Source organism: Rattus norvegicus, chromosome 19 (assembly GCF_021556685.1).
Source record: "Rattus norvegicus strain SHRSP/BbbUtx chromosome 19, alternate assembly SHRSP_T2T, whole genome shotgun sequence".
NCBI lineage: Eukaryota > Metazoa > Chordata > Mammalia > Rodentia > Muridae > Rattus > Rattus norvegicus.
Genome location: NC_141552.1, coordinates 28,841,649 through 28,866,820, shown reverse-complemented (window position 1 = coordinate 28,866,820; position 25,172 = coordinate 28,841,649). Strand labels below are relative to the sequence as shown.

At 48.0% G+C, this 25,172-nt stretch overlaps 1 protein-coding gene across 2 annotated transcripts; it reads left to right on the top strand.

Moving 5' to 3' along the window:
- Positions 1 to 433: 433 nt before the first annotated feature.
- Positions 434 to 6,392, top strand: Irx6 (iroquois homeobox 6). 2 transcript variants are annotated; one of them, NM_001102413.2, is given in 6 exon segments: positions 434 to 1,218; positions 2,068 to 2,316; positions 2,897 to 3,006; positions 3,165 to 3,472; positions 4,193 to 4,798; positions 5,967 to 6,392. In NM_001102413.2, coding segments are annotated over 6 exon segments (1,323 nt in total). In that variant the 5' UTR covers positions 434 to 1,173; the 3' UTR covers positions 5,972 to 6,392.
- The last annotated feature ends 18,780 nt before the right edge of the window (positions 6,393 to 25,172 follow it).

Sequence of the window (25,172 nt, the reverse complement as noted above, 5' to 3'; positions counted from 1 at the left end):
GATCTGGAGGGGGCGCTCGTCGGTTTAGCCCAGGACCAGACTTCTGCAGAGATGCCCAAGGGGTCAAGGACCTGGCCAGGGCTGGAATTAGCCAACGATTTTGGGAAAGTGAGACCCAGGTCAGATCCCCCAAGGACAAAGATAGGCTGCTCAGGGGGCTTGATCAAAGCTGCCCGAGCCGTTCCAACCCTAAGAGCTCCATCCCGGAGGGGCCAACAAACTTTGGTGCAGCGGAGAGGCGGGGATGGTTTGCAGTTGGAGGCTGGTCCCGCGAGCCGCTGCTCTCCTCCACCTGCTCAGGCTCTGCCTCCGCCCAGCCCTTGCCCACCCCATTCCCCCAACCCCACCCCCGCCATCAGACTCCTCAGCTCTCCTCTCCCTCCTTTTCCTCCCCCCTTGCCTTACTCCCCCACTTTCCTCTGGGCTCTTCTTTTGTATTCTCTCCTCCCTCGCCGCCCCGCTTGCCTCTTGCCTCCTCCGGGCCGCAGGGGAGGAGGCGAGCACGCTGCACCCTGGGCCCGCACAGCTCGCAGGGAGGCGTATTTCCCACTTCTCCTGGGGAATTTGGAGAGGGTCTGTGCGTGCGCGCGCGCGTGAGCCGCAGGCGAAAGCGGGTAGGATCTAGCGGCGAGCAGAGGGTCAGGGTCTTTGACGTTTCTCGCCGGTTGCACAAACCTCGCGGAGCAAGAAAGAGTGTATCCGAGAGTGCGTGCGTGTACACGGGCTGGCTGCCCTTGGCACATTCGGTGGCCCGGGGCCCCGGGGCCCGCGGTCCCCTCTGGCGGCCCGGGATTACCGTGACGTCACATTGAGCCTCTGGCCACCTTGGACTGGGACACCTCCGCAACCTCACAGCCCGACGCCGCTGCGCTGTACCTCACCTTGCCACCGCGCGCCTTTGGTACCCTGTACCTTCTTCTTAATTCTGCCGATCCATGGGCCCCTCTGTCTTCTGGAACGCACAGGCCGTAGGGGTGCCTTCCCAACCGCAGGACTCGGCAGCCCCTCTGCCTTTGACTCTGCCTCCAGACTCTCCCCGCGGGCTAAGGAACTGGCGGTCAGCTCCTGCAGCCCTGTAAGGAAACCAGACACCGCGCGCTGGTGTCATAGAATCACCGACCTGAGCAAGGGACTCGAAAGAAAGGGGAATCAAATCCCCGAAGACCCCCTGCTATGGCCTTCCCGCCCTTTGGACACCCGTATGGCGGCGCATCCCAGGTGAGTACAGCCTACTTTGGGAGTGGGGGGCTGATGCTGGCTACAGAGATGTCCAGTGGTCCCCAAGCTTCCTCTTCTCCCTGGCCCAGTGGAAGTCAGAAAGCATAGACCAGGAAATGTGCCACAACACCTGCTGACATCCTGATGCAGGTCTGAGAGCTTTCACTCTCTGAGTGCTGCTACCTGAAAAGCGCTCTTTGCGCCGAGGTGGGTGGGATCTGAGGGAACTTGCAATCAGGGTTACCTTTGTACCCTTCACAGAAGTGGCTGAGGTACTCTCAGGAGAAAACAAAAGCTCTCCAGGCCGGAAGGTTGGCACCGCACTGCTTGGCTAAGCTCTCTATTTCAGCTTCCCTCCAGGGTGTTGTGCAGTGTTGGAGAATTCTGAGGATGCTCATCTCACTGTTCTCCAGTTTTTTTCCAAAATAGTGATATATATATATTTCTCCCTTGGGACTTAGTGTTAGGTCGACCTTTGACCTGCTGTAGGATCTTGAACCAGTCTACTCTGATGGTGGATGGATTCCTTTTTAGTACAGTAGGGGCAGGAATGGCATGTTGGTGACGGTCATGAAGGTTAAGTGTCAACTCTGCCTTTGTAGAGTCCCATGGGGAGGGATGAGGATTTGGTCAATGTCCAGGGTCATCTATAAGAGCAATTTGGGTAAACTGCCATCAAGAAGCCCCTATGCCAGTCCTAGGCAGAGGGACTGTACACTTGGTGGTATCTGGTTACTAGAGTGAAAGAATAAAGGTATCAGGCGGTGTCCTTGCATGATCTCCTCTGGCTGCAGCCGGTAGGTGGACCATCTGGTTTTGAAACATCTAATGACCCCTTTCCTGTTGTAGTTTCTGGTGTCTGCAAGTTCCAGTGCCACTTGCTGTGAAACGGCCCCTCGGTCAGTGTCAGATGTGGCCTCAGCCTCCACCTCTGCCTCTACTCTTTGCTGTGCACCCTATGACAGTCGGCTGCTGGGCAGTGCTCGGCCAGAGCTGGGCGCTGCCTTGGGCATCTATGGAGCACCTTATGCAGCTGCCCAGAGTTACCCAGGGTACCTGACCTATGGCCCAGAGCCACCTACACTGTGTGGTGCACTGGTGAGTAATGGAACGGGGCCTGGGACTGTTGGGTGAACATTGGGACTTGGGAGTATAGCAATCAGCACAGATGAGCTCGACTCTGACCTTGTCTGGGGGCAAGCTAAATGGGACGGACAGTGCTGAGGAAACAGCATGGTGAATGAGGACAAATTCCCGTTCACAGCACTCTACAGTTTGTAGAACTTCACACTGCTTAGAAAAACATTTGTACTCAGGTAGGTGAACCAAACCTTATCCTTGACCTAAGGGTGTATGGTTGAGGTGCAGAGGTGTTCAAGCAAGTTACCCAAATCACAAGTATGCCAAGAGTCGGGAATATTTCTTCCATGATGATGCTGGAGAGGGCTATTATGTGGTGAGAAACCCAGAAGCCACTGTCATAGCTGATACTCAGTCACTGGTTATTCTATTTCCTTGCCTCATTTTTTAGTAAGGGGGAAACTGAGGCATAGAAACTAAAAAGCGATGCACAACATTACAGATCCAATACAAGGGGTGGCGCTAGGGTGTTAACCCTACAGGGATGCCTGTATCCTTCTCCTGTGTAGTCCTGAATCCTCTTTTCCTCTCCCACCAGAATCCTCAGTATGAGTTTAAGGATGCTGCAGGAAGCTTTACTCCCAGTCTGACCCAGCCAGGGGCCTACTACCCCTATGAGACAACTCTGGGGCAGTATCAATATGACAGGTGAGAAATTGGGGAGAATGGTGGCTGGCTTCCTTTGTCCATCCCTCATCCCTGTGAATGAAGGGAAGGGAGCATAACTACATTTTCTGGCCCCTGGACATTCTGCTGGTCAGCCTTCTGGTTCTCTGCCTGTAATCTGAGCCCCTGTTTGCCCACAGGTATGGTGGAGTGGAGTTGAGCAGCGCTGGCCGCAGGAAGAATGCCACAAGAGAGAGCACCAGCGCACTGAAGGCCTGGCTCCACGAACACCGCAAGAACCCGTACCCCACTAAGGGCGAGAAGATCATGCTGGCCATCATCACCAAGATGACCCTCACCCAGGTGTCCACCTGGTTCGCCAACGCGCGCCGGCGCCTCAAGAAGGAAAACAAAATGACGTGGGTGCCCAAGAACAAGGGTGGGGAGGAGAGGAAAGCAGATGGTGGAGGAGAAGACGCTCTGGGGTGCCTGAATGGTGACACCAAAGGTACAGACAACAGTCACCAGCCTACCTGGTGGGCTTCCTTAAGACATTAAACATCAGAGCCAAAGCCACCTGTGCTACTACAGATTTTTTAAAAAAGGTGCTCAACCTAGCCTTTCTCTGGGTTGCAGTGCAAACTCCAGGGCCTTTGCCACAGTGCCTGACAGAGAAATGGGGTAGCGCCAAAGCATCTTCTTAGAAAGACTTCTGCCCAACCCCTACCTTGGCTCAAGTTCTCAAGTCCTTTCAGTTTTGCTTACTTCCCATTTTCTGCACTTGGTCCCTGCCTACCCCTCTAGAAGGGCATCTCCCCTGAAAGACATTTGCTTTACCCCTGTAGTTCCTAAATGTGTCATGTCGAAATGATGCTCTGCCCACAGAAATATTTGCTGGATTAAATAACATGACACCAGTCACCCGTGGGTGCTGAAGTTGAAAGAAAAATGCCCCTTCTCTTTTTATAACCGAGAGACTCTGGCAGTGCAAAGTAGCCTTTCCTTGGCTTTGCGGGGTCCAGGAGATCTGAGAGGCCTGACAGGCGGGGCAGTGTGGGCCGTTCTTCCCCTGGGGCAGGCAGACAGCCTTGGAGGTAGGGAGGGCAACAAATGACGAGAGAATGCAGAAGTGCAGAGCGCATCTTGCTAAAAGCTTCTCTGAGTAGGACCCTGCCGCGAGTTTCCCTAGGGTGTTATGCTTTTCTCACTCGCTCTTGACTTCCTACAGACGCTACTGCCAGCCAAGAGGCCCAGGGGCTGCAGCTGAGTGACTTGGAAGATCTGGAGGAAGAGGAGGAAGAGGAAGAAGCAGAAAAAGAGGAGGCAGCGGTCTCAGCAGCACGGAGGCTGGTTGGTTTTCCGAAGAGCGCACAGCCCTTGCCTGCTCCCTGTGCTGCCGCTCAGGAGGGCTGCTTGGAGAGCACAGAGTGCGGCTTGGCTGTGCCCCGCTTCTCCTTTACTGAAGCCCCACAATCAGGGGAAGCTGACTTTATTACAGCAGAGCCAAGTGGCCCCACGATGATCGTGCACTACCCAAGCGGCCACAAACCCCGCATTTGGTCCTTAGCTCACACTGCAGCATCCAGCGCTGTCAAAGGTGCTCCCTCAACTCCGCCCAGGGGACAAAGTCCAGAGTGCCACATGATTCCCAGACAGCCCAGTTCTGTCAGGCGACTCCTGGTCCCCAGATTCTCGGGAGGCGAAGAAAATTCTCCTGCAGTCAAAGCTTTCGGAAACTCCACGTTCGCTCTGCAGGGGCTGCCACTGAACTGTGCACCATGCCCGAGGCGGAGAGAGCCTGAAGTGCGCTTCCAGTACCCATCTGGAGCAGAAGGTAGTAGGACCCCAGCGGCGGCGCTGAGAGTGCTTGTCCAAAAGTTACCCACCCATCACCTTCCCCAGATCTAGTAGGAAACTGTCCACAACATGCTCAAAGTCTAAACACTCCGAATGTAACGCCAAATCATAAAAATAAGGGGGGAGAGAGACAGAGACAGAGAGAGGGGAGAGAGAGAGAGAGACAGAGAGAGAGAGAGACAGAGAGAGAGAGAGACAGAGAGACTGAGAGACAGAGACAGAGAGAGACAGAGACAGAGAGAGAGACAGAGACAGAGAGACAGGGAGACTGAGAGACAGAGACAGAGAGAGACAGAGACAGAGAGAGACTGAGAGAGAGACTGAGAGACAGAGAGAGACAGAGAGACAGGGAGAGAGAGAGACTGAGAGACAGAGAGAGACAGAGAGACAGGGAGAGAGAGAGAGAGAGAGAGAGAGAGAGAGAGAGAGAGAGAGAGAGAGAGAATGAATTTCCCCCAAATCACAGTCTTTGAAAAGGTGTACAGTCTAGCTCTGTGCACCTGCACTGTAAGTTGCACCAGGCATGCAGGTCTCTCCCTTTGTCCCCTGTCTGCCCTTTTGTGATGCTAGTTGGTCTCTGCCCGGCTAATGTCAAGCATTCGTTAGAGTTGCTCTGGCTTTGGAAGCTGTGTGAGGGAATGGGCCACACAGACTATGAACTAGTGGCCATTGTGCTCCTCCTTCTGGCCCCTGAAAAGTCTCGAGCAGCTCAGATATGCTCTGCATTTTAAAACTTGAAAGCCAAGGACCAGACTGTCCCTGGGGCTACTCCCAAAGGTATGAACCCCCAGCATGGCAAGGCATTTAATGTCCCCTTTCCTCTGATATGCCTCTGATGAGGGCCTGGAGAAAGGAAATTTTACCTCTACAGAGGGACATTGCATAAGCACAGGCAGCCTCCAGCAACCACTAGTGTCAGAGTCTAGTCTTTGTAGTAATTTCTCTGAGGATTAGCTCTTGGCTTAGAAAATTGGGTTACATGGTTATGTGAATTTACACATAACTGGTCCAAGCATTCCCTCCAACAAGCCAATTGCCTCTGGACCTTGGCTTCCCTTGGGCTGGGACACAAACTGACCTCTGATTTGCTAGAAATTATGGCCAAGTGGCCTTCGGGTTTTAATCAAACTTTCCTCTCTCAGCAGGTTAGCTCAATGACCGCGGTTTGCAGAAGACTTTTGGAAATGGCTGCTTCTGGATTCACCTTCATATTAAGAAAACTCCAGGCCTTGGCAGGGTCTGGGAGCTCTCTCACTTTGCCTAAGACACACACACAGAACCATCCTTGCACGCCGGGCTGGGGCTAGCCAGACAGACATGTACCTAATCAGACTTGGAGGGGAGATGGCCTTGGGGAAAGCCCTGTGTGTGCTCACAGGGTACTCTTACCAAGTCTCTCTTCCTCCTGTGGATGGAGGTCCCGAAGAGCATCTCCTCCTGTTCACCCACCCCTGCCCAGTCCACTCACTGTGTAACTTTCTTGTTGAAATGGTCTCCAAGGACTGTCTGTGTCTTCTTCCTCTCCGTTTTTCCTGACCCAGGTTATACCTTCAAAAAATGACTAAGCTGGACCCACGGTGTGTAGCCTATCAATGCCAGGGAGCCTGGGAGAGGTCCCATGCAGTGGGGCTCAGAATTGCCATGAAGGCTTCTGGGGACAGAGTCTTGGGCTGCAAACCTCAGTTCTGTTAATCAGAGAGAGAAACTGAGGAAGCCACCCACAAGGCCCAAGACACAGGAATCCCCAACCTGAACAAGCCAGTAGCTGAACAGCAGGGTGGCATGGAATATTTGCTGAGAAGCAACTTTTGTTGTCTTGTGGTACTGGGACTGTAAACTTGTGTGCCGGGGGTCCATGACAGGAAAGCCGACAGTCCTTTACCCACTGCTTCCCTGACACCCAACAATGAAGTAGGCAGGCCCTTCCAGTAGAGGACAACCAGTGGGAGCTGAGCATCAGGGCGGGGCATTGCCCCCTTGTCCCTTGAGTATGTCCAAATGTGAGTTGGGTGAGAGTTGGAGATGCTCACCGAGTACAGGATGAGACTCTTTGGGCCTGGGTCCCAGCTCGAGAAGACTCAACTTCAGCCAAGGAGCAAACTTCTACATAAGCAATGAGACAGGCAGAGGCCAGGAGGGCGTCTGGGAGGTCATGGGGACCAGCAAGGAGAGTTGGTGTGAATTTGAATCAAGTCACCTTGCAGGCAGTCTCCAGGGCTGGACCACTCATCAATGAGGTTGACACCCTCCAGGTGGTGGAAAGGAAGCATCCTCACCTAGGTGCTTTTGAGGCCTTTCGAAGCTGCAGAGACAAAATTGAAAGGACATTAGGGGAAAGATTAAAATAGAACCCTTTGAAATGGGGTGGGTGGTGACACACATCTCTAATCTCAGCATCAGGAGGCAGAGGCAGGCTGATCTCTGTGAGTTCAAGGCCAACCTGATCTACAAAGAAAGTTTCAGCTGGGGCTACACAGAGAAACACTGTCTCAAAAGAAATAATATAATCATCATCATCATCATCATCATCATCATCATCATCATCATCATCATCATCATCATCATCAAACCATGAGCCTCCTCAGATGAGGAAACTGAAGCCCAAGGAGAGAACCAGAAGATCTCAGGTCTGTGCTTTGACTGATCCTAGCTTTCTGCTCCAGTTCAAAGCTCTCCTTTGGTTCCCACCTCATCTCTTCAGAAAACCTCCTCCCTACCGTTCTGTTCTGTTCTTAGGCAACAGCTGGTCCCACCCCACCCCACCCCACCCCCAAGCTTCCCCAGGGACTTTGCAGTCGCCCTCGATGACCTGAGGCTTAGGGTCCGGAAAATTAAACTGCGAAAAGATAAACATTATTTCCAGTCGGCTTTGCAGGATTAACGTTTGTAATAAAGAGCATTAGCTGAAGGTTTCTTTCAAGGCACTCTCCACCACACCCCTCCTTGGTCCAGGTAGACACCCCAGCCCTTCCCAGGAGGCTGCAGGGAAGGCTGCTAATACTTCTTGTAGTCCTTTAGAGAGGGCGGAGGGGCCTCTTCTCACTGAGTCGGCATTAGGAGGCCCAAACTACAGGTGACAGCCTGTTAAATCCAAGATCAGAACCAGGCTTTATCTCCATCTAGGTATAGAGAATGCTGGGGATATTGGGATGAGATCTGTTAGGCCCCCTTCCAATGCTCAAGGTCTCCTGCAGAGCCAGTGGTGACCCTAAGGCCTGAGAATGGCACGTCTGAGCCCACGATTATCCCAGCCTCAAGCCCCCAGCCACAATCTGTTCCTACTACCTCTGCCTATACTGAGTGCCTCCCGCAAATCTCCACTATAATCTCCCAGAATCATATTTTGAATACACTTTTGATTAAATGTGATGGTGGGGGTGGGGCGCTGGAGCTGGTATCCACAGACAGCTGGCCGTCGTTTGAAGTTCTTCGGAGTAAGCGTCCATCCCACAATGTGATCTTAGACCTCCAAAGTCCATGGGTGGCTAAAATACGCCCCCCTTTTTTCCTGGGTGGCACCAGGGGTTAGCACAGAGAGGAATGTGAAAGTTGAATATGAAGTCGGGATCTCTTCCACATGTCTGTTCCCTCGTGTGCCAGATATCACTATTTAAGCCCTGAGTGCACCAGGTGACTCTGTACTTACATAACCTGAAATTATGTCACCATGCTAGTGGTCATGAAACATCTGGAGCCTTTGTTGTTTGCCAGGTCCAGTGTCTGCGCCTTAGTCTATTCGAATGCTATGACAGAACACCCTGGGCTAGGAGACGGGTAGAGCTTTCTTTCTCCTAGTTCCAAAGAGTTCAAGCCCAAACCACCAGCAGGACGTGTTTTCAGGTTTCTATCCCACACTTTGCATGGTAATAGACTTCTCTAGCAGTTTTTGTTTGTTTTGTTTTGATTCGTTTTGTTTTTGTAAGATCTCTATTGGTTCAGGAGTTCAGGAGGCAATAATATTAGTATTCCATCATTCTCAATGGTGTCCTATCGGGAGTTAAGCTTCGTTACAGTTAGGGTCGGGCACAAATATAATCTTACCACATTCTTAAACATTCTTACACATACACATACATGCACGCACAAACACACATACACATATATATACACACATATATACATATATACACATATACATATACACACATAAACACATACACACATGCACATATACACATACATACATACACACATACACATACACAGATACATACACACATACACATACACACATACATACACACATACACATATACGCACATACACACACATAAACACACAAATACACACATACACAGACACACACATGCACATATACACATACACACATACACACACATATATATACACACATACATACACACACAAACACACGAATATACACATACACACACATAAACACACAAATACACACATATATACACACATACACACATGCACATATACACATATATATGCATATACATACACACATACACACACATAAACACACAAATACACACACATATACACACATACACACACATGCACATACACACACATGCACATACTCACACACACACACACACGGAGAAGCAATGCTCTCTTTATCAGTATGCCAATCTAATGAGTAAAAAATGGATTGATGAGGGGGGTGGGGATTTAGCTCAGTGGTAGAGCACTTGCCTAGCAAGAGCAAGGCCCTGGGTTTGGTCCTCAGCTCCCGAAAAAAAAAATGGGTTGATGGTTAGGTAGCTTGGAGTTGGCCATCTGGCCACTAGGTAAGAAGTCACATGCTTAGTAAAATAGCGCTCTCTATCATTCTATCATTTGATATTTCTTTTGTTAAATTTTCAAGAGCATGGACTTCAGAGTCAATGAACCTATTATTTTGGAAGAGGGCGGCCTCCTTTCTCCTTAGGAGTACCCAGTGGGAAAGGGCTTCTGGTCCATCCTGGACCTCACTACATCCTGAGAGCGAGAATCCTTTCTTTATTCCCCTTCTCAACTTCTCTGGAACCTCAGACACCACTGGTCAGTTTGGGTCAAAACCGGCTTGTAACAGGAGACTCACAACAGGATGAAGCGAACCAGGACATGTGGCCACTCAAAAATGCCAAAGCCAGTGGTCAGGGGGAATGCTGACCTGAGTCCTGGTTGCTGAAACTCAAGTGGCCAGACCCTAAGCTCAGCATCAAGACGTAGGACACATGCTGTCAGCCTCGAGTGAAGCCTTTTCCAGCTTGAGGTGAAGGTCAGGCTAACACCCAGCTCTTCCCTGACCCTAATTCACACCAGAATATTGAAAAGTTCTTTCTTCTTGGACCAAATTGCCTCTTACATGACTACTAGACTTGTCCCTAGAACTTCGGGTGTTTAATTGTTTTCTGTCACTCTCCACGCCTCCCTCTTGCATGTTGACTGCGCTGCCCTCACTCGGTGATCAGAACAGGTAGTGAAGCCCACTAGGCATCTCCTGGTAATGGCACCGAGGACCATTCTATCAGCAACCTTTTATTATTTGAAAGTTCAATTATACGGACAGCAGGAGACTGTTTTTAATCCAGATCTCTCTCAAATCTGATAGCTTAGAAGTGGAGCGCAGAATCATTTTTACAGAGCTTAGGAAAGGTGGGGGAGGGAGTAGGAGGTGGAGAGAAAATGGCTAAAGGAACTGGGGTGCACTTGGACATGAGGTGCAGTTTCTCATGGTCTATTGTATGGAAGCATTACCTATCAATAAAAAAAAAACCCTATGGCTTATAGGAAAGGGTGGAGTAGAAGGTGGGACATCTAGGAGGCAAAAAGAACTCTGGGATGGAAACCAAGCATGGGAGATGTGCCCAGAATGCACGGTAGCCGATCACAGGCCGTCAGTCACATGACAGAGTGTAGATGAAAGTAAACAGGATAATTTAAGTTATGATCTAGTGAGAGGAAATCCTAGGTATATGGCCAATGGACTGTAAATATATTTTGAGTTTTAAGTCTTATTTCTGGGAGCATAGGCTGGGAGGAAGAACCGAATCTAATTTCTATAGTCTGCTACACAATGGGATCACTATGCTTAACATTGCTTAATTGTGTGCTTCAAAATAGCTAATGAGGGGGACTTTGAAAGGTCCAGGAGAAAGATGTAATAAATATTTGAGGGGATGTGTATGACTCCTAGTTCTGATCCTTACACACCATGTACTGTGCTGGGATACCATAGTTCCCGTGTGTATACCCTGGACTATTGCTCTCTTAGTTAAAAAATCAAGCATAAACGTCGCTCCATGTAATGTTACTCATATCCAGCCCGTATCACCACTTTATACTTTAGTGAATTAACCCGTATTATTGTAGAGCAATGCTATGATATGAATGGGTCCCCAGACTGAAATCTGCTTCCCTGGGGCTGGACACTGGTTCATTCGCTGTGCGATCACGGGGACTGCAGTTTAGATCCCCGCTCGCAAATAACAAGTCTGGCAGTTCAGTGCACGCCTATATCCTGAGCTCTGGAGGGGCAGGGACAGGGAGATCGCTGAGGTTTACTGGCTCTTAATCTGGCAGAGAAAGCCTGGGCCCTGGTTCTGGAAAAGATCTTGCCTCAAAAGAAGAGGTGGTGAGGGTCAGAGGAGGACACACCTATCACCCTCTTGTGACCTCTGCGATCAAGCACCCTCCCCCACATATACATGTAAGCAAACAAGCCTTTTAAGGTAAGGTACTTGAAAATGGAGTCCCTTAAGTCAAGAGTGGTGCTTGGAAGACTGTGAAAGTCCTTAGAGTTAGAAGAGGCGGGTAAGGAATCAAGATGGCACTTGTGGCTTTACAAGAAGAGGCGAAGAGCTTGCTTTCTCACTCTTACCGGTGGTGATAGGATGCTTCGAGAAGCCCTTACTAGACATCAAGCATAGGCAAGCACTGTTCTCTTGAACTTCCCAGGCTCCAGAGCTGGAACCCAAACGAGGATTTATTATTACTTTTCAAATCAGTGACAGTGGGGAGGGCCATGACAGTGATGCTGAGGACATAGCCATGTTCTCGACCTTGACAGTGCATATAAAGTCAGCTAAGGAGGAATGAATTTTGTTTGGTCACCATTTCAGTGTTATTTACAGACCTAAGTTGTACTCTAGAACCCTCAAGCAGTGTCTCTGCATTGAGATCTGGTCTCACTGTGCTTTTCCCAGTTACTAAGGGATTTCAGTGTGCACGCACACGCACGCACAAACACACACACACACACACACACACACACACACACATATATCTCCAACTTTGAGAATTCATACACTATATCCAGGCTGTTCCTTTTTCTCAGCCTCAGCATTTTTAAAATCTGTATGGGGCAGGTGAAGGGCGGCATCCTCTGCTCTCTGGCTGAAAGTCTGAGGTCCTAACAGGACTCTGGTCCTACCCTGCTTACAGCTCTTCACATGACAGTAGCTGGTTTCCAGAGCAACAGCCTCCAGTGACCTCGGTTAGAAGGTACAAGGCCCATTTTCAGACGTGTCTGATCATCGCTTATACTGGATCCTATTGGTCAAGCTATGCAAGAGCAGGGGAATTTGCCATCACTACTTCATGGCAAGACTAGCAAAGTAGCCATCTCTAACAAAATCGTGTCACAGGGTAGTGTAGATGAAAGTTGAGCTTTGAATACCTTTTTGGACTTAACTCTCCCATGCAGCGAGCTAACATATTGTGTCTTGGACAACAGAAGTTCATTTTTCTCATAGCTCTTAAATCAAGAAAGTGCAAACATCAAGGGATCAGATGATTCCCTCTCTTCCTGGCTTGAAATTATTGCTTGTCATTATGGTCCTATAGAGAGGTGGCCAGGCTCCCTTTGCTCTTCTGACAGGGACAAAGCCTTATCAGATCAGTCCCTTATAACTCCATTTAACCCTTGTCATCTCCTCATGTGTTTTGTCACTTAAATACAATCATAGTTCAACAGGTAAATTTAGGGACACAAACATCCAGTCCTTACTAGACTTTAATCCAAAACCCATCAGGAAAAGCATCGTCAAGAAGAAGCTCCATGAGCCAGCTGGCAGGGAAGCTACCTCACCCATATGTTTCCACTGATGGCCTGGCCTGGCTAGCACTGGGTCTGTCCCCTGGGTGTGTCACCAGAGAGCAAAGATGTACATTCAAGCATCACATGATTTCATGAAAACCCTCTATTCCGTGGGCGAGAAAGCAGATTCGTAAGTATAAGTCTTTTGTCCAAGATTCAACAGCCAGGACATAACAGAACACTAATGCTAAATGGGCTATAGAGACTGGGGTTTTAGCTCAGTGGTGGGGTGCTTCCTTTGCATGCTCAAGACCCTGGGTTAAAATACACAGAAATGTAAAGAAGGGGGAATAGAGGTGTGCATAGTTAGGGAGCAGACAGAGTTCACCCCAAAGTCATTCTTTATAGCAAGATGAAGTATGGCTTGCACAGCATACCTATGCGATGGTCAAAGGGCAACCTTGGGTATTGTTCCTCAAGAGACATCCACCTTAGTTTCTGAGACAGTATTTCTCCTTGAGACCTGGAGCTCACTAGGTACACTAGGCTGGCTGAAGCCCTGGAGTCCACTTGTGTCTGCCTCCCCAGTACCGGATACTACCCTCCACCGTGCCTTTGGCTTTTTACATGGACACTAGGGTTGGGACTCAGGTCCCCATGTTTTCTTGGCAAGCACTTTCCTGACTTAATTGTCGCTTTTGTCCTAAAAGCACAGCTTATAAGATCAGACAACTTGGTGTTTGAAGCTTAGTTCTATTATTGCTGTGCAACCTCAGGCAAATCACCTGACCTCTCTGAACCTCAATTCCTTCACCTCTGGAATGGGAATAGTACCAATATGTGCCTCACAGCACTGCTGTGAGGATTAAATGACATGCAAAGTACAGGGACTGTGCATGGCCTGCAGTCAACATTCAAGCAGAGAGCAGCCCTGACAGCTCTCCCAAGTCCTAGACTCCAGCCGTCCCGGCCAACACCTGGGATCTCTGCCGTTTCTATACAACTCATTATGCCAAGTGGGTGTCTCAGCCAAATGTGTCCCTCTCACCTAGAGCAAAGACATGGGGTCATTCCCTCGGGTGTCCATTTAGGGAGAAACCTCACCAAGCTGGTTTTATGAATCTCTCACATTTCCCCTTAGTGAGATTAATGGCACCAACTGCCCACGGTCAGTCCTTCTGTGGTCACGGCTAATGACTTCAACCCTCAACACGTTTCCTCTGCCTTTGCTTCGGAAAAATCATTCCAAAGAACAGGACTGTTTTAACAGCCACTTGGTACTAATAATGCCTTTTAAGTGCATAAAGAGAATCTCTAAGTAGCAAGCAGGCGGCCCATTGACTAGGGACAACGGATATTGACATTGGCTGCAGCGTGCAAGGTCACAATACCGCTGGGTGTGGAGACTGTTCCTAGAACAACAGTGGGGCACGCTTTTGCTTCCCATTGTTCTCCAGGCATTCCCGGAGTCCTGTGTCTTGTGGGCTCTGTGTATGTGGCAGAGCTCACCGGCCCAGGACCCTTTTCGTTTCACGTTCAACATTTAGGCCGGATACAAATGTGTGCTCCTTTTACTCGGGTTTTTGTAAAGGGCACTCACTTTTGCATCTTTAAATGTTTCCAGAGTGTTAGAACGTGTCTCATGGTGACATCTTCCCATTTGTGTGTACTCGCCATTTAGAGCTGGCTCACCCCTAACACAGTCCAATGACCACACACTTGGAGCTGTGTGAGCATGTAGATGGAAACATACACCAAGCTGGTTCCTATTCTTTTTTTTTTTTTTTTTTTGGTTCTTTTTTTCGGAGCTGGGGACCGAATGGTTCCTATTCTTGCCTCATAACTATGTAGTTCTTGGTGATGGGGATTAAGTCCCTCAGTCAGTTCTCTCTCTCTCTCTCTCTCTCTCTCTCTCTCTCTCTCTCTCTCTCTCTCTCTGTCTCTGTCTCTCTGTGTGTCTCTCTGTCTCTCTGCCTCTCTCTGCCTCTCTCTGCCTCTCTCTGCCTCTCTCTCTCTCTGCCTCTCTCTGTCTCTGCCTCTCTCTGCCTCTCTCTACCTCTCTCTCTCTCTGTCTCTCTCTCTGTGTCTCTCTCTGTCTCTCTGCCTCTCTCTGCCTCTCTCTACCTCTCTCTCTCTCTCTGTATCTCTGTCTCTCTGTCTTTCTCTCTGTCTCTGTCTCTCTGTCTCTCTCTGTGTGTCTCTGTCTCTCTGTCTCTGTCTTTCATTCTTTCCTTTCTGTCTGTCTTCCTCTTTCTTTCTTCCTGTCTTTCTTTATCTCTTACTAATGTTTTATTGATTCTTTGAAAATTTCATAGAATTCTTTCTCCTCCTTCCAGAATCTCTCCCCACCTCCTATCCACCTAATTTCATGTTCTCTCTCTCAAAAACAGAAAAAAAACCTAAACAGAGAGACCAACACACACACCCCATCCATGGGCTCCAACTGCTGACTGACTACTCCTGAGCACAGGGCCTTCCCTGGGATATAAGGTGACATACTCAATGTGACCACATTGAAGAAAACTGACTTTTCATCTCCCAGCATCCATCAGTTAAGATAGTTTATGGATAAGGGTAGGAAATCGTGCCCACGTCTCCCTTTTGTGCCGGGATTGTGTCTGGCTTGAGTCTGTGAAGGCCTTGTGCATGTTGCCACAATGAGGAAAGTTCACGTGTGTGCCTGCCTTACTGTGTCTAGAAACGATGATCCCTTGATGTCACCTACCACGTCTGGGTTTTATAATCTTTCTGCCTCTTCTCCCACACAAATCCCCTTGAGCCTCGAGGGTCCCTCAAACATTATTTGATCTCCTGTTTCTTCTGAGGTAAAACTGAATAACACTAGATGCTGGTCAGTAGCATATATTCATTCAACTCAGGATTGACAGTCAAAATTAGCTACTAACTTTCCTGCTCCTAACTTTCCCAGGTAAGGTTGGGTTCCCTGGAGAGAGACAAGCAGCCACTGATGGCATCCATGTCCTTGCCCTGATATGGGCGGGTCTATCCCGTATAGTATGGTCTCAACTCTACCTCTAATGGGCCACTCACCTGATCCGGGCATGTGCTGACAATCACCGACAGAGGTGCTGTTTTGTGTGACCCCACATCACACAGCCTCTTCCTTTCACACTAGCACTGACTTCCTTTTCAGTAAAGCTCTTCTCTAACCCAAGCTGTCACCTCCCAGGGGCCTGGATCTGGTGCTGAGAATTGAGCATTTTATGTAATTCTCGACTCGACATCTTCTGGATCTTTCCAGAAATAATCCAGCCTTCCATTTCCAGTGATGACTTAAGTTGGCATCTCCGAAGCTGGGACAGAGTTGCAAGTGAGGCTCTCACAACAGTGAGTATAGCCAAAGGTTGATCAGTAGACTTTCGCCAACAGAGAAGCAAGGGGTAGAGAGACACGGGAGAGAAGTGGAGAGGAACCCAGACTGGATCGAGAGCATGAAATAAGGATGTGAAGACAGATGTCACTGAGAGAAAGTGGCTCACCAGCTCGGAGCCACCAGGCTGTAGAGTGAACACGTTTGGAAACTTGCAGAATTCAAGACCCTCAGTGGAGGACATTTAGGAACTTGCTTGAGTGCACAACACGCAGGGCACAGAAACACAGGGGTACTCTTGCTGCATTTTGACAGACCAGAAAGCTCAACTATACCTGCAGAGTGAGGCCTACATGCCTCTCCTCTGGGCTTCCGCTGGCATTGGAATGGAAGCAGCCTCAGCACCAAGCAGAAGCCCTCCCCACACCAACCTCAACCAGTTATCAGCTACTCCACAGCCCCGGCCCACAACTGTGATGACATCTGACTTATGACACTTGACCTTTCCGTCGGGTGCCATTAAATGGCCTGGAGTTAAAATGTTAATTATCGTTAATCATCTTTTATGAAATGTCTTTGCAATCCATAAATCCGGAGAGAATGGCCCCATTCCCCGATCTGACAGTCCGTAGAATACTGTGCATCAGGGATATGGCTATTCGCAGGGATCTTTCTGGAGATGGAAGTTACAAAGGAGAGAGATTAGTGCTTGCAGGCAGCTATCAATGCTGGAAAGTGACACATGACGAAAGAAGAGGGAGAGGAAGGAGACTGGGATACATAGAATCTTGTCTGCCCGCTCTGTCTCCTGTGGGAAAAATTGAAGTAAATGTCGTTCTTGACAGAAACCAGTAACGGCCATTTCTGCATGTTATTCTCTAAGTAGAATTACTTTCTTAGGTGGCTATTACAAAGTGGCCTGTTATTAAGACTATATTCACAAGCAGCACAAGGCTCACCTCCAAAAACATCCCTGCAGGAAGAGCAAATGAATGAGGAGGGAGACAGGGAGCCAGAGAAGGGAACGAGGGGAGGGACTGAGGCAGGAACGGTGCAGAGGAGAGTCAGAGAGAGCCAAGTGGGAGCCTCAACTCCTGTCCCAGAATTCAAGACGTCTTGCTTGGGTGGCTCCGTGAGATACAGTGAACTGCAATCGCGTCTCTCACTTTTCTTCAAACAAACAAACAAGCTCTTTGAAAATGCTATAAAGATCATTCAGAATGATGTAGTTTTAGAAACTTCAAGCATGAGTATTTTGGGGTACACTGAGCCCTACCTCATTTTAATCAGTGCTAAAAACAAACTATATCAGTATACATAGGGATAGAGGTGGGGCCAAGGTCATGTGACAAAATGGGAGTGGTAACTATCCCGGGAAAAATGTCTTTACACTTTATCAGTTCTTGTTTATGTGTTTCTTCTATCTTTCTATATAAAAATTTTCTCTGCATGCGTTTCTCTGTCTCTCTTTCTCTCTGTGTGTGTCTGTCTCTGTCTCACTGTGTGTGTGTGTGTGTGTGTGTGTGTGTGTCTGTGTGTGTGTGTGTGTGTGTGACTGTGTACGAAAGTATGAACAATTCTAGATGGAAAGAAAGGCTGGTAATACCCGCTGTGGCTTTCCTATTAAGCAGCTGATGGGAGGCAGCCCATTGTATGGAGTTCAATACTTTGGACACTACAAATCCTTTGTCAGAAGCATAATGAAACCACACCGTGCTGTCAGGTTTCACAGCTGCAGACCCCTCCCTCTGCATGAACAAATGCTAGAATGGCCTGAAGACATATTAGAATAATTCCCAAATGAGGATACAGGAAAACAAAAACAGGTTTCTGGGGGATCCTCAATGGTTTAAGGAACCCCTAGAACTTCTTAGTGGTCTGCAGAACTGTGTACCATACACACTTGTACAGTGTTCTGGAAGAGGGAACCCTGAGTTTTCATCAGATCCTTAACAAGAGAGCTCAGAGGTGTGTCTTTCTAATAGGTAAACATTTCTCAGAGATGCACTGCAAATACAGATGTGCTCATTAACAGATTGTGTGCACGTCTCACGGTGTATTAACAACACAGACTTACATGAAGCATTTATTTAAACGTCAGAAATTAAGCAAGCCCAGGACAGCCATCTCATCTCCCAAAGGATCATACCCAGCTCCCCTGTGCTAGACTTCTGGAATCAGGAAGAAGCTGCTGTCTCTAGACTCCATAGCCAACATTAACCTTACTTTAGGATCCATGAGCAGAAAATAAGAACCCCAGGGTGAAAATAACACAGCAAGTCTGTAAAACACTTCCCAGCATCCAGAAGACACAGACAGACTTCCGCCTGGCAGAGTTTTCCTAGAACCTGCTGTTGCCGGCTCCCGTACTCTTGCCTCCCTCCCAAGCCACACAGTCTCTGTTTTCCTTTCAGACAGCAGCAGCTTTCCTCTTAGGTTTAGTGGATCGAGCAGATGGGCCCACAGCAAGGATGGTCATGAGAGCTCATTTCCTACAGTGACCCTGGGCCTCACCTTTCTGACACATGCTTGGTAATTTTGGAACGTCAGGGGGACACTAACAATGCTCTGTCATCCCTCCATTCATCATCGCTAAATAAAAACGGGCAGAGAAATTCCCAGGAAAGGTTAATTCGTACCTACCTCTGCCTGGGTCTTCTCACTGAGTGTTTGCAGGGTTTCTTAGCCCCAGAGACTGTCACTCACAGCCCTCCCAGCACAAGAGATTAATACAGTTCAGGCAACCCCCACTTAGTCACTTTTGTGGTTTTGTGGCTTTCAAATCTTTAATATGAATCCTGACACAGGTTTCACAGGCAAGGGAACTTACAGGGCAACCCACTTGGCAACACTGCTACAGACACCATACATAAATGTTAAGAGGTTGAACTCAGTGGATAGAGCGAAACAAAAGGGAAGGAGGGGCCTCCAGAGCAGAAATCACATGAAAAAAATATTAATATCAGAGCACCTTCACTTATATAGATTTTTTTATTTAAAAGTATTTAAATATTTAAACATGTATGCGATGGTCGATATTGTCAACTTGATAGGATCTACAGTCGCCTAGGAGACCAGCTTCCAGGCCCTCATGGACAGGATTGTCTAGATTAGGTTATCCTCTAAGCTTGCCTGTGAGGATAGCCTCAGTGAGGTTAATGAAAGTGGGACGATACACATTAACGGTGGGTGGCACCATTCCACGGGGTGAGACCCTGGACTAAATAAAAGGAAGTGGGCCCGTCACATGCACTCATCGTCCCCGTTTCCTGACCACAGACTGGATAACCAGCTGCCTCAAACTCTGGCTTGCTGTGCCTTCCGGACCATCATGGACTGTACTACCCTTTAACTCTGAGGCAAAATAAGCCGTTCCCTCTTAAGTTGCTTTTGTCAGGGATTTTTATCACAACAAGAAAAGTAGCCAGGACAATATATTTTTGACAAAAAAAAATAGCTAAATCAATAAACTAATTATTGTGGATATTCGCAAGGTATAAACAGTTTTGTCAAATGTTTGGGACACATTTAAATTGTTTTGTGTGGGGGAATCTCTGGGTCTCTAGCAAAGCTCTTTCAGATGTCCCCCAAGGAGTAAAAATCTGTGCCCTATAGCAAGTGGGAGCATTGGTTTCAAATGGCTTTTCCCTCCTTGGGGAAAAAGACAAGGGAGGTCCTTGTCTGAAAGCTAGTCTAACAAGAGGCGACTGCAACAATTTAGCTGGACACATTGCCCCATGTGGAATATCTTTGAAAGCTCACCTGCCCCTACCCCCAACTTCCTGTGCAACCAGCTCAGAACCCTACACGTTTATAACTCAGCTTGTCCCCCAGTTCGGTTCTTCTTGGTGCCCCTCAGACAAGTCAACGGATCCTATTCTTCAAACATGGAGGCTGGGTGGGCTTTGCCACCACCCACGTGACTTTCCAGCAGGAGGTAAAACGAGGCTCAGAAAGCAAAACGATTGAGTGCCGGAATCAGGAGGCTCATCTCTTCTCTCCACCCTCGCTTTCTCCCACGGTCATGGAGAACATTTGAGTGGTTTGTAGCGAGCTTCCTTGAGGAACTTCAGGAATGCTGGAAGAACATCACCATTAGTGACGAAGGAGTAGGTGTTCTAAGACAGTTGGGAAGTATTCCATCTTTCCTCGAAAAAATTATCTTTAACTGAACAAATAATACAGTCTTTTTATTTAAATATAAAAACAATTCTAAAGCCAACGTGTGCCGCATAAAACTGCTTCCTAGCATGGATAAATACCCAAATTGCAAAGATTTAAAACAAGACCCTATTCTTTGTCCTTGTCTAATCCTATGTTCCCAACCTTTCATGCTCTCACCAAAGGACAGGGTGGAAATTTTGCTCTTTCCCCCAGTACTCCACACACAGCTTTCTAGGTCCTAGAGGAACGAGAAAGAACAAAAGAGTTACTTACGCAAGTGAAGCAGGTCTGGGATTGGCTTGTACCCCTCGCTCATTTTTCATTGGCCAGAATTTAACCACGTGACCTCCTTTAGTTGCAAGGGAAGCTAGAAAACACTGTAAAGTTGGGGTGCTTGGACCCAATCAACCAGACTCTCCTTGACCAGCTGTCTCCTCAGGCAAGAGATTTGAGTTTGTTTTGTGGGAGAAACACACCAAAACTAGTATTTGTAGACAGTTTTATTCGAGTTTAAAAGAAAAGCCACAGGGCCAGGAAGCTGAAAATTCCCAACTGCTGCCCAAGGGAAGGCAAACTGGGGAGAGAAGGGAGAAGCCACACCATGGAAGTCGATGTGGGGTTCAGAGGCCTGGCAGACAAGAAGCCGTTTGGCCAGCAGGGAAGTGTTTTGTTTCCTTAGAGTTGTCATGGGTCAGCATAATTGTGTGTCTCAGCCAGCTGTGGGGACAGGGTGGATTAGTGCTTAGTGCTCAAAGAGAATGCATTACCTAGGAGCTTGTCTGTCTGTCTGTCTGTCTGTCTGTCTGTCTGTCTGTCTGTCTGTCTGTCTGTCTCAGTTAACTCTCCTAACAGTCAATGAAGAGGAAAAGGATGGTCTTTGAGCAGACATGGTACAGTTGATCCCCTTGTGGTGTTTGACATTGGAAGGTATACCTGATAGGTCTGTCTGTAGTCCTAACTCAGCCATCAGAGGAAGCATGGGCAAAGAGTAGCCAAGCCCCAAAAGGAAAGTGCCCTAGAAGACCAAGGAAAGCTACTATCATAAATAAGGATTTACACATGAGCCATAGGAGAGAGCTATGAATGGAATAGCCAGCAAGTTCAATGACTGGAGGCAGGTAGAAAGATCCATGTCTCCCAGGGAGGACAAGGAAGGACCTTTGGGCCATATGGACATCTAAGGAAGGCAAGGGATGGGGGACCTGCTTGGGAGACACTTGAAGGTTCTCTGAGGTAGGCAACAGGCATCTGTACCAGCTCAGGATGTCTGTAAGTATCAGAGGACGGAGAGGAAACTGTGGAGTGAGACCTGGGAGGGCACCATCCTGAATGGCTCTAGAGATGCTCCTCGGCATTGCCGGCTGTTGACCAGTCTTCTGCGGGTCCCCACTCAGTCGCTGCTCTCTCTTGATCAGAGCTCCAGAAGCAGAGCATCCGTGAGACTTACTTGAGCCATGGGCTTCTCCACAGTATCCTCATCTTGACCAGAGAAAAGCAGGCACCCTGGACCAAAGATTCCTCTGGTTCACTCAAGAGGAAGAAAGACAACTTCTCCAAGGGATCTTGGGGTGCAGGAAACAGGGGACACCATTGAAATGTTACAGAGGAGGGTTGGGGATTTAGCTCAGTGGTAGAGCGCTTGCCTAGGAAGTGCAAGGCCCTGGGTTCGGTCCCCAGCTCCGGAAAAAAAAGAACCAAAAAAAAATGTTACAGAGGTATGGGTTCAGGGGGCTTAGTATAGCATCCACAGAATGGCTGCCATGGGAACCGTTTACCAACCTTAGCCCAGAGGAGCTGAATAGGGATTACTAGTGGGAGTTAAGAAATGTAGTAGATGGTCTCTGATGAGTAGAGAGTGGGTTAGAGAAGAGGACCACTGTCAAACATGGGCAGTGGAAGAATGCCAGGGACCCAAGGTGCTTTCTCTTTTATCTGCCAATCTCCTTTCAATAGATGGTGCTTTCCGGTAGAAATTCAAAGGACCCCTGGCAACGCAGTCTGTCGAGGTTAGCCATGAAGGACACAGAACATAGAATGGCAGAAAAGGCTCCTGGAGGGGCAGATAGAAGATAGGCAATGGAGGCGTTCTCGCCAGAAGGTAGAAGAAATGCCAATGGCTGCACTTCAGAGCCGAAGCCAGGAGAAAAGCATTGAGGAGTTAGGAAGAGAGGAAGCCGGGTGTTCCAGCCTGAACCCCGAGAGACATAACCAGGAAGGAGTCTGCTGCCATATTAGGTGAGAGCTTCGGCCACATGGAAGCTTGGCTCCACGTCTTATTTTTAAAAGCCTGGTTTCATTAAGGTGATTATATTTAATACACATAGGTGCCTCTCTTCCCGGGGAGAAAATGAAAACCCCAGGAAAGTTTGAGTCAACCAGTCCCCAGAGACGTCCCTCTGAGTACCTTTGACAAAGGATGGAGCATTTGTCTTTGCCAGTGTATGGAGTATTGTGGACTATAATGTGACACAGTCGGCCACTTTGTCACCACCTCCGTCTCTGAAGAATAAGAGCTAATTGGAATCCTAGTGCAGTAACAGCCATAAAAGCAAGGCTCTTAGCTGTGATTGAGGGAAGCTGCCACTTGAGCAATTACACCTCCTTCACATGGCAAAGGAAGGAGTCCCTGGCCAAAGGCTTGATCCTTGGCAAGTACACTGAAGTGACATCATTGGAGTCTGGGATGATGGCTTGTGAGAAGACAGCAGTGCTCTGTGGATTCCATGCCTTGCAGTTTGCAAAGCGTTTTCACAGTTGTGTTGTCCCTGGTCTAGCCTCTTCTACTCTGCCCTTGCTGGCTGCCTAAGCCTTTTCTTCCACTAAGTAAACTGGCCTCAGTGAGAACTTCCTTGGGGCTATCAGGGAACTATTTTTTGTTCTTTCCTGATAAAAGGAGAGCTGTGCATAAGATCTCTCACCCCTAGCATCTGGAGTGCCCTGCTTCTGCATAGGTCATGTGAAGCCCTGAGGCCAAGAGATCATGAGGGTCTATGCTCTGAGTTAACACTAGAAGTCCATGCCTCCAGACTTAGTCCTACACTAGGATTCACAGGTTTTAAGCCATTTCCAGTTGTGTTTCTGTCACTTGTTGTTAACTGTGCTTCTCATCGAATGCTTGGTTTTTGTCTCTTTATACCAGACCTTCTCTTCCTCATTGCTTGGGTGTTACAAACAGGAAAATTCTCTTCTTTAATCTTTTGAGTAATTTATATGATTTCAAGAGGTGTAAAAGTATATCAAAGCTTAAAATGTGTGATGACATAATAAAAATGGGAGCTTATCTTTTTCTGTCGTCTTTGAAATAATGTGACATCGGGGCTTCGATAATCCGCTGTTAATTCTTAACCTTCTTGACTGCAGGGCTTTTAAGCGGTGACAGCCGAACAGGTGAGGCCAGTATCATATCTGTTCTCCTAATAGTCACCTTCGTCTCGCTGTCTGGATAAACAGGAACCGCCCTTATTCCTTTGGCCCAGCCCGCTTGGTTGAGCCTGCGTCCGCATTCACTCCCAGAGCTTTTAGATCCTTGTGGGGTAGCCTCTAGCTCCCTTCGTCCAGAGGCACATGCTTCCCAGAGTCTACCCTGAGAAGGTACTTAGGGATATTGACTACATACAGATGGCCCCGGAACTAAAATGGTTGCAATTAAGAGGGTATTTTTTTTTCTTTTGACTCTTTCACAGTGAGAAAACATCACGCGCTAGTAAAGGCCCCTCTGCACTTTGAACTTTGATGTCAGCCTGCGATATTGATGTGCTCTGAGATACTCTCTTGATCCTGATAATGGCTGTGCTAAAACCCCTCATCCCCACCCGTCAGACGCATATCCCTGTGTGCTGTGTTCCTTGGCCCGGAAGCCATAGGTTAGGTGCATTAAGCCCATTTTTGACCTACAGCAGTTTCAAATTAGAAGGCAGTACAGGGACACAGCCCATTATAAGACTATGGCCGTGTGGACTCTCTGGTCATCATCACCTTGGTGGCTCAATAGCCTCTTGTTGCTGTTCTACAGGAGCCAGTAGATCCAGCCAAGGTCAAACTAAGTTATTTTCAGTGGATTAAGTAATTATATCCTCTAAAATTCCCTTTATTATTATTATTATTATTATTATTATTATTATTTCAGAATTTATCCCAATTTTAGAATTGCTCTCTGAGCACATTTCTCCTCACACTCATCTCTTTGAAAGCAGTTCAGGAGTCAGATATAATGAAGCTCGTAGTTCAGCCATAATGTTGGGGAAGGGTCAGAAGGGCAATGACCAGAAATCAAACTCAAGATCAATAGAAAACAGACAGAATTAGAAACAAACACTTACTTGGAGACATGAAAAGTTCTCTCTTTAAAGAATTCAGGGGCCAAACTTGGGATGTGGTGGGGGGCAGTAGACAGAAGAGTGGGGGGTGGTTATGGACAGAGTAATTGTGTTTCTCTATATCCGTAAGCTAAACCCCTAAACTGTCTGCTGTGAGAGAGGTACCAAACGAGAGCTTTGGAAAGTGATTTAAGGTTAAGTAAGGTCATAAGGATGGGTCCTTGAAGGAGTTAGAGAAGTTCCTCCCACACCCATATGCTTTCTCTTGCCCCACCCCCTTTCTCTGCTATATAAACACACAACAAGATGGTTGTTTTCTAGAAGCCAGGGAAAAAGTTCACAAAACTAACCAGGCTGGTACTCTGTTCTTTGACATCCATTCTCTGGAGCTGTCACATGGCCACCCATGTTGTGCCAGGACACCCTACATTGACTAAAACAGGAATCTTGATTTTTGTTGAAGTTCAGCCAAGCCCCTGGCTTCATAGGTAGGTCTTTGTTTTCTCTACACACGTGTTCTCATCCAGTAAAAGGCAGGGTTTGTTCA